This window comes from Vipera ursinii (genome assembly GCF_947247035.1).
Source record: "Vipera ursinii genome assembly, chromosome: 1".
Classification (NCBI taxonomy): Eukaryota; Metazoa; Chordata; class Lepidosauria; order Squamata; family Viperidae; genus Vipera; species Vipera ursinii.
Window position 1 is genome coordinate 143,690,557 of NC_139512.1, and position 17,239 is coordinate 143,707,795.

Consider the following 17,239-nt stretch of genomic DNA (forward strand, 5'->3'; position numbering starts at 1 on the left):
ATCTGCAAACGCCCTCAATCTATAATCCTGGTCTCTAATTTGAATTCCCTTAATTTTATCCGAATCACGTATTTTAATCAGTAATATTTCCAATGTTAAAACAAATAATAGAGGTGACAACGGGCACCCCTGCCTTGTACCTTTTTCAATATTACATACTTCAGTCAGACTATTATTAACTATTATGCGGGCTGTTTGCTTTTGATATATTGCCCTGATTGGTTGTAAAAATTTATCCCCAAATTCCATTTTCTCTAATACTTTCATCAGAAATTGCCAATCCAATTGATCAAAGGCTTTTTCAGCATCCAAAAAGATCAACGCTGCAGGGATCTGATTGTTTCTTTCAAAAAATTCCAACAAATCTACTATATGTCTCACATTGTTCTTCATTTGTCTACCACTTATAAACCCAGTTTGATCACCATGAATTACTTGTTGTATTACCCTCATTAATCTGTTAGCTAAAACTTTGGCAAATATCTTGTAGTCCGTATTCAAAAGTGATATTGGCCTATAATTTTTTGCTTGGGTGACATCCTGATCTTCCTTCGGGATCAAGGAAATAAAAGCAGTCTTCCAAGATGGAGGTACCCCTCCTCCCATTTGAATTGTCTGGAACAATTCCCTTAAAGGCTTCACCATCTCTAACTGTAAATTTTTATAATACACAGCAGTCAATCCATCCGTACCCAGCGCTTTACCCACTTTCAGTTGTTTAATTGCTAAAAAAATTTCTTCATCAGTTATCAATTGATTCATCCCTTCCTTTTGTTCTTGCGTAAGAACAGGAATATTAGCTCTTATCAAATAATTATCTATATCTGCATCTCTAATCTTATCTCTAGCATACAACTTAGAATAAAAATCAACAAAAGTCTTTTTGATAAGACTGCTGGTATTATACTGAAAATACATTGAGAAATACATTGACAGTATTGTAGAATTAAAGTTTCTGGTTCAGATTTGACCAGTTTCTTCACATGCAGAATGATCAGGAGCTTCTCTTTGTATCCATGTTGGAAGGGACTTGTCTTCATGTGCTACTTGTGGCAGGGAAGTTTCATCTGGGAGAAGAGATTGATACATGAGTTTAGGCCTGTGTAAAATTCCTCATTTCCACATGATTGCTGTATTTTGATGCAACAAGTGGCCCACAAGTTCTCCAAACTATTGGCTTAGAAATGCAGAAAGAAAAAGTCTGGGAGTTAAACTCAGGAATGTAGACTTCTATTCATGTTTTGATTTTTACATATTGCCGTGGGCAATCTTCTGTGTTTATATATGCCTTTATACTTCTCCGCAATGGAATAAATAAATGGGATTTTTAAAAAAAAGATTAATCTTGCGTATGAACCATCTGCTGATTAAGTCAATTTTTAAATGTTGCTAGATGTCTGGAAAACTGAGGCTTACAACCATGTGTATGCATATCTAGAAAATGTTATCAGAATAGTGAGCTATATGTTTCAGGAAAGGGAAATTATTTAAAGTTTCAGGAGAAATAAGGCAACAAAAGCCTATAAACAATAGGTTTATTTTTACAAAATCAAACTTGTATCTATCTAAACCATTATTGAGACCAAATATATTTTTCTTCTTGCATTCAAAAACAGACATGCTGTTTATAAGATATCTTTTAAAAAGCAAAAAAAGAGAGGTATATATGAAAAATGACTTAATAAAATAACATTGTAAAATCCATTAAAATACTGAATGCTAAGCTGAACCAAAATATTCAAATAGCGTTTTTTATATGTTTGATTTATTCGTTCAATGTGAACATTGATTTGATAATTTTATTGCAAGACTTTTTTATTTAGCATTCTGTCTTAATTTTTCATTGTGCATCTTAATATATGAGTTTTTAAACTAACACAGCTAACCCAAACTAATAAAGAAGGAAGGAAGGAAGGAAGGAAGGAAGGAAGGAAGGAAGGAAGGAAGGAAGGAAGGAAAGAAAGAAAGAAAGAAAGAAAGAAAGAAAGAAAGAAAGAAAGAAAGAAAGAAAGAAAGAAAAGAATAAAAATAAGTTTCCAGTTTCCTTTGCAGCAAATACAAGTCTGGTTATGATGTTTTTTCTTACTATATGATGCAATGGAAAGCTTGCATGCCTTGATGATCAGGGTGAAGTAGCCTTTTTTGACTGGCAGTGGTGGTTCGAGGGCTGAAGTTAAGGCCTAGGCCTCAACTTCAGGCTCAGCCTCAGCATTGCCACCTAGTGCTATTGTTCAGTATTGTCTGGATAGAGGGGAGATAGAGTTTCTCTTTTGCTTGGGATGGGCGGAGATATGACACAGCAACAAAGTCAAGTACAGAGAGTCCTTAACTTACAACAGTTCGCTTAGTGATCATTCAAAGTTCCAACAGCACTGAAAAAAGTGACCACTTTTCACACTTATCAACATTGCAGCATCCCCATGATCACATGACTTACATTCGGATGCTTTACAACTGACTCACTACATTAAGGGCTAAATTAAGTCCAGACTTTTCACCTCTAGACTATGCCATTAGAGAAAATGGATTCATTCTTGGTAAAAAGCCGTAGTTTTCAGCACTAAAAAACAGCTTGGTTTGTAGAAGTTATACAGTAATTCCAGAGTTGATATTTTGTGACTCAGGAGTTTTTGGGTTTATCTACACTGTCAGCTTCTCCTTTCCTCGTAAAGGCCATCCACCATTTTTAGAAGATAGAAACAGACAAGATCACCCTGTATTCATTCCCCTTTACCCCCAAGTGCTTTCAAAGCAGTGATTGCCTGTTGGCCCAAGAGCTACTGTTCAATTTAGCTGCCACATTTTACTTTACTGTCTTCTAGACCATCTCTTGCACTTTTATTGGCTATTTTAGCAGAAACGGGAACACTCCCCTCTTCATATTCCTCACTAAAGGTTCCTGTAGTGCCTTCTTACTAAAGTACAGATAGTCCTTAAGTTACAACAACTCATTTAGTGACCGTTCAAAGTTGCAACTGCACTGAAAAAAGGGACTTAATACTGTTTTTCACATTTATGACTGTTGCAGCATTCCCATTCCCATGATCAAAATTCAGACATTTAGCAACTGACTCATATTTATGAGGGTCACAATGTCCAGGGGATCATGCGATCACTTTTTGCAACCTTCTGACAGAAAAAGTCAATGGAGAAACCAGATTCACTTAACAAGCTTGTTACTAAGTTAACAAACTGCTATGATTCACTTAACAATTGTTGCAAGAAAAGTTATAAATGTGGCAAAACTCACTTAAAAATGTCTCATTTAGCAACATAAATTTTGGGCTCAGTTGTAGTCCTAAACTGAGGCCTACCTGTAAGACATTTTCCAAATTTTTGACACACTGAGCCCAAAAGTTTCACCACCACTGGTATTAAAAACATAAGGGCCTACCACTTGTTTGCTATTTAGTAAATTCTTTACCAAGAGGCGTGGTAACTCAGTGGCTTAATGACGCTGGAGATGGTCTCTCTTCCAGCAGTTCAGGTCCTAGCATTGCATGATATGCTGAGCTCCCACCACTTGCCTCAGCTTCTACCCACTTAGCAGTTCAAAAACACCTATGTGAGTACAAGAAAAGTTGGTGCTTTGTGTGGCAGTTAGAATCCTGCTGGTACTGAACCTTCCCAGTTGCGACTCCCATTTGGAAGGCAGCTTCTGTGGAGGAAGAAGGGCCGTGAATGGCGCTGCAAGAAAAGCCACTCGTCTCTCTGGTTCAGAAGCTAGCTCACCCTCTTGTGGCACACAGTAGAAAGCACGCAAGTATGTACCTATCAGAGCTAGTAAACAGGCAGCCAAACTACTATGCATTAGCATTGTAATCTCCTGGCTAATGTAACAATGCCGATAGATAGATAGATAGATAGATAGATAGATAGATAGATAGATAGATAGATAGATAGATAGATAGATAGATAGATAGATAGATAGATGATTGATAGATAGATGATAGATAGATAGATAGATAGATAGATAGATAGATAGATAGATAGATAGATAGATAGATAGATGGACAGACATAGGCAGGCAGGCAGACAAACACTTTATTAAGCTAGAATTAGTCTCCTGGCTAATGTAACAGCACCATTCACAAACAAGCTAGAATTATGTGTCTAAACCAGCTACCAATATTGAAATAAATATCATATACCTAAACAGTACATTCTATTTAAAATTTGAGGTGTTTTATTTTGCCTATTTAATACAATGATTTAGTGGTACAACTAATGTTCTGTGATAGTGCTGATTTGCTAAAATACTCTTCTGTTTGTTCTAGATTTTGAAATAAAAATGGAAGACTGCCTTATAGTACAAATTTGTTACATTCTTGATTATTATTAGTAAAAGTTTACAAAAATTCATTTTTGCTCTTCACCCTGCTTCTGCTTCTTTTTTCTCTTGTACCTGTTCAAGAACAGTGTTAAATAGTATTAATTAGAGACAAAATTGCAATTAGAACTAAACAGCACATGTATTTCCTCCCAATTTTTCTGTAAATATATCTCAGTTGAAGCATTTCTATGCAATTTTATAATGTGGTTTGCAATTAGAAATCCCTACACAAAGTATATATTTATTGCAAGTTTTGGAGAAAAATGCATTTTATAAGGCAAAATTGCTTACTAAAAGTGCAGTGTAGGAAAATTACATATAAAATGCACATATCAGGAAAAAGTAATATAAAATGTCAATGAAATATCTGAATAGGGTTTTTTTTAACTACATAAATCCAGAAACTAACATAGTTGAGAAAATAAGAAATTGGGGAAAAGTAAACTCTTGTTATAATAATTATTAATACTACATTTGGTTGTGATAAATATGAATGTTATCGCTATCAAAACAAAGTTAATGTCTCATTTGAAATTATAAGTTAAAAGGTTGTTTAGATTACACAAGATATTACAAATGGGCGTTGGCTGAAGTGACAAGGGAGATTGTTAAAAAATAGAATTTAAATGGAAATACTGAATACACTGGCAACATCCTCATTAAAAGGAGAAGATAATTGGGTATTTGTGAGAAGCAGTTTGCCAGTAGATATAGTCTTATAACTTAATAGTATAAAAAGGGAAAAAAATGGAAAGTCTAATATGGTAAAATGGAGCAAAACCCACTTAACTGCTGCCTCACTTAGTAACAGAAATATTGGGCTCAATTGTGGTCGTAAGTCGAGGACTACTTGTGTTGTCATTCTTAAGAAGTAAAACCAGGGGTAGGGTTTTATGTTTTATTAAATCTATGCCAAGCCCTCAAAATAAAGACTTTTTAGAGTGGAAGGAAGTATGCTGGGTAGCTCTGAGCAACATAACCAGGTTGCTTTCTGGTCAGCAGATGTGTTTGACTTGATGTGATTACGACGGTAGTCATTTGGTTAACCTGTGAGTCCTGCACTGGAACAATCTACTGAGAGTATCTATGTCACATCATCATCATTCCAAATATTTCAACAAACCTGATGTCTTTGCCTATTCTTTTATTACAAGGGCAATATCCAGCAAGATTCAAAATAGCGATTGAAGTGTTTGGTTCATTATTCCCACTCATTTCTTGAAATGGAAGAAAAAAAGAAAATGAGACATTCCATCTTGACTTAATAATGGCATTCTCTCCCATCCACATTTTAAAAAGAAAAGAAAGAAAAAGTTAGGGGCAAGAATGTGTTTAAGGTTAGTTATTAACCCAATAAAGAAATTATTTTTCAGTTTGTTATAAAGTCAGTGTCTTCATACTGAATGTGTCATTGACATATACCAAGACACGGAAATCTGGAAAAAAAAAGAATCAAAATTAATACAGTACATGAAAACAAATAATATGCTATGAATCATGTTGCATGCTAACTCATGTCATTTTCAGCCGTTGTTTCATTTTTGCATGTTAAGGCTATTAAATTAGCTTAACTGTATGGTGTTATCCTATAAATTAAACTGTCTGATTTATATGCTAGTGCCTGTATATAGTTTTCTATTCTTGAATGTTATTGCTTTTTAAAAAAAATCTAACCAGGCATTTTTTTATTACATTACTGAACACACATAACCAGGGATAGAGATATAGGTAATCCTCGTTTAGCAACTCAGTCATTAAGTGAAGAAGGCTTTATGTGAAATAGCAAATGCACTTACTTCAGTTTCCTTTACAGAAATTTGATGGTCATAAATGCAAAAATTAGTCACAAATTTACGAGATATTTGCTAAATGAGGGCAAATACGTATTGTGGCTCTTATGGCCTGATGCATATAATATTGCAAAGATTGTCTGACTGAAATTATTTCTTTGTGTTCTTACAAGCTGCTGCTTCTGTCATCAATGTCTTTTGCTAGCTTCTTTTTTAATTGCCTTTGATTTTTTGAGGCATCAGAGTCTTTTCCATTGGTTCTTATCTTTGAGTTATGTGTCCAAAATATTAATGGTTTAGTTCATTACCACTGCAGTTAGACTTTACTTCATCTAGTATTGAATTATATATTCTTCTTCTAGTCCAAGGTATTTTGTATAGTTTTATCCTGCACAAAATTCAAAAATAGCCATTTTCCTCCCTTCAGCCTTTCTGATTGTCCAGTTTTCACAGGCATGTGTTACAACAAGCAAAACACAGCCTTAAACTATATATGCCTTTCTTGTCAATGTACTGTCTCTGCACTTCAGCATTTTGTCTAGATCTATCATCTCCCAAGCCTCTGTATTTCATGCCGCAGTCATCATCCCTGTGAGTTTTTGACACTAAGACAATAAAGTCTGTTAGCTTTTCAATTTTTTCTCTACCTATTTGTATTGGCATTGCCAGTTGACATAATCTCAATGCTTTTTTAATATCAAAGAGCAGACCAGCTTTTGCACTCCTTTCTTTCACCTTCAACAAAAGGGATGCCTTAATTCTTCCATTGATCCTACCATCAAAAGTGGTACCATCAGCGTATCTGAGGTAGTTGATGTTTCTCCCAGCAATTGTAATCCTAATTTCTCTTACAGTCTAACACTTCTCATGATACGTTCTGCATACAAGTTATAAAAATGAAATGACAATATATAACTTTGGCACAGTCTTTTTCCTTTTGTGAACCATTAAGTTGTTGCTCCATGATCCGTTTTTTTTGTTTATTGGTTATCAAACACTTTCAATAAGCAAATGAGGTGACTTGGTATATCAGTATTTAAAGGGCTATCTACAATCTGTGATAGTCTACACATGTGAGCAAAAAAAGCCACATTTTTGGAATTCTCTAGTCTTTTCCATTATCCATCACTTATTAGCAACATAATGTCTAGTGTCTCTGCCTCTTTTGAATCCAGTTTATAGATATGTTGGCTTTCATTCGATGTGTGGATGAAATTTGGATTGCAAAATATTGAGAATTATTTTACTGGCATGTGAAATAATTTCAGTCACATGAACATACATATTTATATTATGATATGTTACATTGTGGAAAATAACATGTATTGAATTCATTCCAATGAACTCCATTTGAGCAGTGTGCAATATTGTTACTTGTATGTCTTGGTTTTAATAGATATAATCTGACTGTATGGCAACAATTGCATAATCTGCAGTAGAGGCTAAGCAATAAATCTAGTATCCACAGATTGAAAACCTGACTATTTTTCTATGACCGAACATTTACATTATAACTTCTCTGTCAAGTGTTCCTAGAATTTGGCACAAGTATAAAATCCATTATATTTTTGGCAAAGGACTTGGATAATTGCCAGCTGATCGGTATGTTAAGCAATTTGAAACTTTGCATCCTTGGGGCACATGGTATGGTGTGGTCAGAATAGCAGTTATACTATCAGCTTTAGTAATCTTTCAGATTCATTTGACTTATATAGCAATAACTGATCTGTGATTAATTTACTGTACCAGATATAAAGCAGTACATAATTTTCTTCAACAGTACATTTGGAAGGAATGGCGCAAATAATATAATGGAAGATTGGAATTTTGCAAAAACATGAAATAATACTTAAAAGCAAATGAAAATGACTCCTAGAAGTTTCAAATTTTACACAATTAAAGGCGATTCCATTTATATTATATTTTTCAGTGATGGAGCACCCATGATTTCTGAGGCAAACTGTTAATTGTCCTTACTGTTAGGAAGTTTCTCTTTAATTCTAGGTTGTTTCTGTCTTTGATCAGTTTCCAACCATTGTTTCTTTTCCTGCCCTCTGGTGCTTTGGAGAATAACGTGACCCCCCTCTTTTTTGTGGCAGCCCCTCAAATACTGGAATACTGCTATCATGTCTCCCCTGTTTTTCCTTTTCTTTAGACTAGCCAAGCCCAAGTTCCGTAGCTGTTCTTCATATGTTTTAGTCTCCAGGCCTTCGATCATCTTAGTTGCTCTTCTCTGAATTTTTTCCAAACTTTCAACATCTTTTTTGTAGTATGGTGACCAAAACTGGTTGCAGTATCCCAGGTGTGACCTCACTAGGGTTTTATAAAGTGGTACTAATATTTCACGTGATCTTGATTCTATGCCTCTGTTTATACAACCCAGGATTGTATTAGCCTTTTTGGCTGCTGCTCCACACTGCTGTCTCATAGTCAAGTGATCATCCACTAGGACTCCAAGGTCCCTCTCACAGTTACTGTTTTAAAGCCAGGTCTCGCCCAATTTGTACTTGTACCTTTGATTTTTCCTGCCTAAGTGTAAAACTTTGCTTTTCTCCACACTGAAACTCACTTTATTGGATAGAGTCCATTGTTCAAGTTTGTCAAGATCTTTTTGGATCCTGGGGTCTTGACTATTCCTGTCAGTTTGGTGTCATCTGCAAATTTGATGAATTCCCCTTCTATTCCCTCATCTAAGGCATTTATGAAGATATTAAAGAGTACTGAAAAGTTTCTTTTCTTTTTCCCTTCTCTCCCTCACTTTTCTTTCCCTTTTTCCTCCCCACTGTATCCTACTATTTGCTTTTGTATTTTTGTATTTTATTCTATAATCTAATAAAATGTTAGGTAAAGGTAAAGGTTCCCCCGCACATGCGTGCTAGTCGTTTCCAACTCTAGGGGCCGGTGCTCATCTCCGTTTCAAAGCCGAAGAGCCAGCGCTTGTCCAAGGACTTCTCCGTGGTCATGTGGCCAGCATGACTGGACGCCAAAGGCGCACGGAACGCTGTTACCTTCCCACCGTAGTGGTCCCTATTTGTCTACTTGCATTTTTACGTGCTTTTGAACTGCTAGGTTGGCAGAAGCTGGGATGAGTACAAACCATAAAAAAAGGGAAAAAGTACCAGTTTTACTCCTCCTTTTATATCCTCTCCTCTCTTCCACTTCCTGCGTTTATATCCTGTCCTCTTCTCTTCCCCCTCTTCCTTTTATATCTCCTCTTCTCTCCCCCATTCTCCTCCTTCTATATCCTCTCCTCTCTCCCCCCTCCTTCTCCTTTTCTCTTCTGGGTGCGCTAGAAGTGCCAATCAGCTGGAGCTACATGCGCCAATCCTGGGCTCTCAGCAGAGTCCCAGCAACACCGTAGCTCCAGCTGAATCTCTGCTGGAAGACTGTGTGCAACTGCTGACCAACACCCAGGCCTCACTGGTGCTGCTGTCACTTCAACTCATCCACTTTTACACTTTTTTTTACACTTTTTTTTTACAATGCTTTTCAACCTGTCGTACATGTGCCACCTGCTAAGTGCCAAAGTACCATCAATGGTATGCATACCAAAGGTTGAAAAGCCCTGCTCAAGGGACAGGATCCTTCCTACCCCATAAGATGGTGGAAGGGCAAGATACCAGCAATCGCAGAATTCAGCTGGATACAAGTAGCAGAATTTGGAGACTTCAGAAGAACAGGAGATGAGATCCTCTTTTGTTCGCTTCCAATTAAGCAACAGCTTGCTTGGGAATACTCTGCATATATCCCAAAGTAAACTGTTAACTGTTTGAGGAGGGCGAATAGATCAAATGGATCACACTCCAGACATTTTTCCATTTACTGTTTACCTTATGCTGATTCATCCAGTAGCTGTATACAACTTGTCACTACATGTAGTCTAAGCCATGGTTGTCCAACCTTTTGGCTTACTTGGCCTGCATTGAGTAAAGTGGAATTGTCTTGGGCCACATACAAAATATATAATGTAGTTAATGTATATAAATAATAAACTTACTTTATTTTTTATATTTTTAATTATCTTGTGGGGCCACACTCCCTGGGCTACAGGTTGGATATGCCTGATCTAAGCAAAAGCATTCCAAAACCATTTCTCTCATAGATTACATTACTGTCCAAATTGCATTTCATTTTTTTTCCTCAGATCTATACCTCTGAAAAAAGTGTGTGGTTTCTGAAGGGATCTTGCAGTAGGTTAGTGATGTTTGTTAGAAACAATGATGTGATATAGGAGCTTGGAACTGGTGTGTGTGTGTGTGTGTGTGTGTGTGTGTGTGTGTCTGCCTGTCTATGTGTGAGAGAGAGAGAGAAAGAGAAAGAGATTCTCCTAGTATAAAATATGAGCCTACTTCTCTGTCTGAAATAACTGAACAATAGATCCACAATACATCTATACATTAAATTTATTTATTTTATTAGATTTGGAGGCCACCCGATTCCCAAACAACTCTGGACCATTTAACATTCAAGGACAAGAAATAATGAAATAGAAAATAAGATTTAGGAAAAAAACATACACAATTGTCAAAATAATCTTTAGTGGCTTAACAATAACCCCATATTCAAATTATATATTAAATATGTAATAACATATGCATACTGTATTCATTATAAGTTAACAAGTGATAGTCACAGTATTCAGAAGAACTGAAATGCTTGTAAAATGAAGGTCAGAGAAAAATAGGTTAAAAATGCTGTTCTAAATGGAAATTATATTTATCTTGACTTATACATGAATTGTATTGCCTGTTATTTTCTAATCTGCTCTTTGAACTGTTAACATAAAGTATTTCTAGCACTAACTGATACAGATTTGTTACACGTTTTATTCTTTCAGTCCTAGTGGCTCTTTATTGTCCTGTTTGGAGCAGGTTAAAACATACCTGTTGACTGATGGAACATGCAAGTGTGGTTTAGAATGTCCTCTCATCCTTCCTAAGGTAAAATTAGATATTTGAATATGCTAAACGAAAAACTAACATAACTCAAAAATGTATTAGATTTTAAGTACCATCATCTCCCTATATATTATAAGAAGGTATTATCCTTCCTGGTTGAGGACGATAGATGTTGACGATGCAGATAAATGAAATAAGTGAAATAAAATTTAAATATTGGGATATTTTTGAAATTGAACACAAACTGATATCATAAAAAGTAACACGAGATGATTGGCCAGTTAGAATAGTGTACAGAAGCACACCTTTTGTCAGATCAGTTTTCTTAGTTGCGAAGTTCTACCGTATAGTGTTCCAAAGTACTTTAAAAATAAATAGCTGTACTCTTTTCCACATTTAGAAATATGGTTTGCAAGAAATACTAGATAAAGGAGAAAAGTGTTGATGATCCAAGATAGAAGAAACAAACCCTATAGTAAGAAATAATTTTTAAACTACACTTTTAAGTGAATCAGTAAAATTTGTGGAGAACAAATGGTCCTGCGGTTACCATAATCTTCTGGATCAGAAGTAGGCAACAATTCCCTGTCTCTCCCCCGCCCCTTCCATGAGCCAGAGTTTTCCTTGCTCCCCTGTCAATATTTTTGTTAGTATGTTGAGTGGTTGAGTTTTTGGGAGGGCAGAAGGATTAATGTAATGCCTTAAGCCAATCTTCTCCAATCTGAGCAACTTCCAGATGTAAGAACTTCAATTTTCAAAATTCTCAACAGCCAAAGTGAGATGGGAATTCTGATAATTGATATCCCCCCTATCTGGAGTGCTCAACTTGGGAGGGGGACCACCATAAGCTTGTTCTGAGGCTTTAACATATTGAAAGAATCCTTAAAACAGCAGAACATCATTCCACAGATTTGCCAGCACTAAGTCAAAAGCGTCTCTAAGATCTATAATAAAGAGTTCGTTCATCATATATCAGTTATACGCTGCCCTCCGTGTGCTCTAGAAGGACAACTCTTTAAAAAAAACTTATAATATTTTATTTGATGGACCAGTTTAAGAAGGAATTAGAGAAAGTTTCTGGAGCTGTTGTATCTGTGATCTTAATTAGGATTACCATGTAACAGTATGATTCCAACATTATTTTAAGGTATTTAATTTTGATCCTGGAGTTGCTGTAACACAAAGAACAGCTGAAGATGTCAAAGCAGATGAAGATGTCACTAAGCTATGCATCCATAAACGGAAAATTATTGCTGTGGCTACTCTTCATAAAAGCATGGAAGCACCACATCCTTCATTGGTTCTAACTAGTCCTGGAGGTGGAACAAGTGAGTTCTTTTTCTCATTACAGGGAACAAACAGACCCAGTACTGATACGCATGTCATTTATTATAAGTAAAGAGGAATTTTAAAAAACTATAAAGGTAGTTATTGATAACAAAATTGATATTGCTTCTTTATATATATATGTATGTCCATCTATTTATGAGAGATATTTATCCAGAATTTGAACCATGTGAGCCTTGTGTCTTAAGCCATTAGTTTTAAATTTCCTTCCTAAATCAAGATATTACACATACCAGCTTTATGTGCAAAGGACTCTGGTTCACTCCCTAGTATTGCAGTTATAGAGCTAAGTTAGATAATAATTTTTGTAAGGTGAAAAAGAATGGTTTTTGTTAGAATGAGCACAAGCTACCGTATTAGATAAACAGGATTCATCTGGGGAAAAAAATTAGATAAATACAATCAGTGCAGCAGTCCCATACCTTGGCAAAATGCTACAATTCTGGGAATTTACTATGCCTGGGATGGAACTATGCTATCACTGTTCTATGAATATAGATAATCCTTAACAATTATTCAAATTTACAATAGAGCTTAAAAAAAAGTTACCTAGAATTGTTCCTCATACTTACAACTGTAGTTGCAGCAATCCCATTATCATGTGACCAAAATTTGGGCACTTGGCAACGGGTATGTATTTACAATGGTTGCAGCATCCTAGAGTCCCGTGAGCACTGTTCCCAGGGTCTTTCAAACAAGCAAAGTCAATTTGGGGTGGCCGGAAGCTGGCAAAGAAAAAAAGGTAATAAAAGATGGAACTTGTCTTAAAGAGTTGCAGGCAGATGCTACATTTGCACCCTCTGGCATTTCAAAGTATCCTTGTAGAATAATTTGAAGCATGCACAGGCCTAAAAATCAAATAAATATTTATTACAATCATAGATAGACCAACATAAAACACAAGGAAGGAATGTGGTCAGGAATAGATGGCACAGGAGCATGAAAGGTGTGTGTATGTATGTATGTATAAAGTGTTCTGTGGTGGCAAACTGTAGGCACACTGAGACTAAGCTATAAGGTTGGGCGCTAAGAATGACCTAGAAGTTACATCCAGCAATGACGAGTGCACTTCCACAGAACCTGGTAACACAATGTGTTGTGGCAGGATTAATATTTAAAAGGAGCAAAAGTTGTTATAAAATTGTTCCATATACCTGGAATGCTTATCTAAGAAAAAGTAGGAAGTTGGTGTGAATACCCCTCTGCATTACAAATGCTGTTGTTCCTACAAACCCAGAGTCACTGGGGCATTGCCATGGCCATTCTGAGAAGGGTTGCTGGAATTGGGTAAGTCTAGTTTAACAAAGAGAAGGACCAGGGCGGACATGATAGCAGTGTTCCAATATCTCAGGGGTGCCACAAAGAGGAGGGACTCAAGCTATTCTCCAAAGCGCCCAAAGGCAGGACAAGAAGCAACAGATGGAAACTAGTCAAGGAGAGAAGCAACCTAGAACTAAGGAGAAACTTCCTGACAGTTAGAACAATTAACCAGTGGAACAAACTGCCTCCAGAAGCTATGAATGCTCCAACACTGGAAATTTTTAAGAAGAGACTGGATGGCCATTTGTCTGAAATGGTATAGGGTTTCCTGCCTGAGCAGGGGGTTGGACTAGATGACCTCCAAGGACCTTTCCAACTTTATTATTATTATTACTTCCTCAGGCACAGCTGCATGGAGAGAGTATCACTGCAGGGCTTTCTTTGCTTTGAGACTTCCAGCTATGACAAATGTGGCGTGGGAGAGCATAAAGAATTCTGGGGCCCCAAATCACACTGCTGTGCTATGTCAAGAAGTAGACAATTGAGTACAACCTTAAATGTTCGTAGTGAAGTAAAGGAAACCAATTTTAGGTGCTGGTGGAATCCATAGGGAGCCAGTTTTGAGTAGTTCAGCTCGTACCTGAACAGAATTTTGCTCAGAGTAAAAAGTCATATGCATGATTTCATATAGAAATGTAGGCCCACAGGGTCATGCCCATAGTATTGTGCTATTTTTTATCTTATATTGGATAGAGGAAGGTGTTTGATGTTCCTAGCTCAATTGCACAGTTTAGGCCTGGAAGTCTAATAATTGGTAGTATTACCTAGTTTCTACAACATGGAAGGATCCAATTGTCTACCCTAGCAGTGCTGCAGAAATCAATTTTCAATTTGTTTCCAGTTTGCCGCAGTGTCATAGGACAACATTTCCTGAATTGGGCACCATCGGAAATGATGGGCTTTAGGATGGCCATTGCTGAGGACTTTGAAGATTGAAACCATACATTTAGACAGGTGTAAGATGGAAAAAAATTGTAATAGGGGGAATAAAGTATACAGTATACAAATGTCTACCAGAATTCCTGGTTAAAGTGATTTAAATTTTATTACATGATTTATGTAGCTGTAAAATAGTAATTCTCATGTTTTTTTTTTAAATCAGGTGTAAGTCCAATAGTACCTTCACGAGCGGCAACTCCAAGATCAGTGAGGAATAAATCACATGAAGGAATAACAAATTCTGTGATGCCAGAATGTAAAACTCCCTTCAAGTTGATGATGGGAGCCTCAAATGCCATGGGTAGGTTATATGTGCAAGAGATGACTGCAAGCCAACAAGAACTTCATTCTGTCTATCCTAGACAGAGATTGGGCAATAATGAACATGGGCAGAAGTCGCCATATCGTGGCAGTCATGGAGGAATGCCCAGTCCAGCTTCATCGGGATCACAAATATATGGAGATGGTTCAATCTCACCTAGGACAGATACACTTGGAAGTCCAGATGTTTTCACAAGGAATAATTCCAATTTTCATGGAGCACCCAATTCTAGCCCTGTTCACATGAACAGGACCCCTCTCTCCCCACCCTCAGTTATGTTACATGGTTCTCCTGTGCAGTCATCTTGTGCAATGGCTGGAAGAACTAATATACCTCTTTCTCCAACTCTGACCACCAAAAGTCCAGCCATGAAAAAACCCATGTGTAATTTTTCAGCTAATATGGAAATGTCGCGAGCAGTGTTTCACCACAAACCACCTCAAGGCCCACCACTACTACCACCGCCGCCACCGCCGCCACCACCTTCTTCATGTATACTTCAGAAAAAGCCATTAACATCAGAGAAGGATCCACTTGGCATTCTTGACCCCATTCCCAGCAAGCCCATGAATCAAAATCCTGTTATAATGAATCCAAGTACTTACCATTCAAATGTCCACTCTCAGGTACCTGTGATGAATGTAAGCATGCCTCCGGCTGTTGTTCCTTTACCAAGTAATCTCCCTTTGCCAACTGTAAAACCTGGTCACACAAACCACGGAAGCCACATGCAAAGAGTTCAGCACTCTGCTTCAACTTCTCTCTCACCCTCACCAGTAACGTCACCAGTTCACATGATGGGATCTGGAATTGGAAGGATTGAGGCTTCACCCCAAAGATCACGCTCTTCTTCCACATCCTCAGATCATGGAAATTTCATGATGCCAGTAGGACCGCAGTCATCTTGTACTAATATTAAAGTTCCCCCTCGGTCACCAAGATCAACAATAGGATCTCCTAGGCCATCCATGCCATCAAGTCCTTCCATGAAGATAGATGGATTCCACCAATATAAGGACATTCCTAACTCACTGATTGCTGGAATGAGTAATGTTTTGAACCCTTTGGGCAATGCAGCTTTTCCACCTACATCTGCCGGAAGTGGGTCCATGAAGAGTCAACCTGGCTTGCTGGGAATGCCTTTAAATCAGATCTTGAATCAGCACAATGCTGCCTCTTTTCCAGCTAGTAGTTTACTCTCAGCAGCAGCCAAAGCACAGCTAGCAAATCAAAATAAACTTGCTGGTAACAATAACAATAACAGCAGTAGCAATTCTGGAATAGTTGCCAGCAATAGCAGCAATGATGGACATAGCACTTTAAACCCCATGTTTCCACCGACCGCCAATGTGCTTCTACCAACGAACGAAGGGCAGAGTGGTCGAGCAGCACTACGTGATAAACTTATGTCTCAACAAAAAGATCCTTTGAGGAAAAGGAAAACCCCAACCACTACAGTGTTGAGCTTGCTTAGGCAGCCTCAGTTGGACAGCTCAGTTGGCGTTTCAAAATCTGGGCCTGATTCGATAAGAAAGCAGAACCAGGCTTCATTTCCCATCACATCGATGTCTCAGTTACTTCAGTCCATGAGCTGCCAAAGCTCTCATATGAGCAGCAATAGTATTTCTAGTTGTGGGAGCTCAAATACGGTTTTGCCTTGCTCCGCTAACCAACTACATTTTACAGATACTACGATGGCCTCGAGCGCTCTTCCGAATTCACTGGCCCAGGATTTACCTTTGAGAGGGGAAAGCATGCACTGCCTGAATTCAAACACTAATTTTGGCCACTGCACTAGTCCTGGCCCAAATAACCATCTTGCAGGCTTAATAAATCAGATGCAGCCTGCTGGAAACTGTGGGCTGCTCAATCAGTCGGGGATGACTTTAGGAAACTCATTACATCTGAATCCAGCTCAGCCACGAATCCAAGCACCTTCCACTAAAGTGATACCAAACAGCATTGTGAACAGCTGCAATCAAACCAGTCCTGAATCAGGTAAGTTGCCCTTTTGAAAAGGTCTGATTTTCCCCCCCTTTTGTTTTGTTTTAAATTGCGGTGTTCCTTATCTTTTAACGTATTGTACTGGGTTTCTTTGTTTTGTTTGTTTAAAATGTATTAGCCGCCTACCTTGCCACACGATAACTCTGAACGGCTTACAATATTAAAAGATAAAACCGCATAATTGATAATAGTATAAACACAACGCTATAAAATCAACCTAGCTAAAAATGATGGGGGGAGGGAGCATGGTGATAGGGGAAGAAGATACGATCTGCTGTTAATCAGT

At 37.4% G+C, this 17,239-nt stretch overlaps 1 protein-coding gene across 1 annotated transcript in view; it reads left to right on the forward strand.

Moving 5' to 3' along the window:
• MBD5 (methyl-CpG binding domain protein 5) overlaps positions 1–17,239 on the forward strand; it is a 153,508-nt gene that overhangs the window by 97,905 nt on the left and 38,364 nt on the right. The window contains exons 4-6 of the mRNA XM_083350436.1: positions 10,961–11,063; positions 12,169–12,349; positions 14,791–16,947. Coding sequence (XP_083206562.1) covers positions 10,961–11,063; positions 12,169–12,349; positions 14,791–16,947 — 2,441 coding nt within the window. The remainder of the gene's footprint in view (positions 1–10,960; positions 11,064–12,168; positions 12,350–14,790; positions 16,948–17,239) is intronic.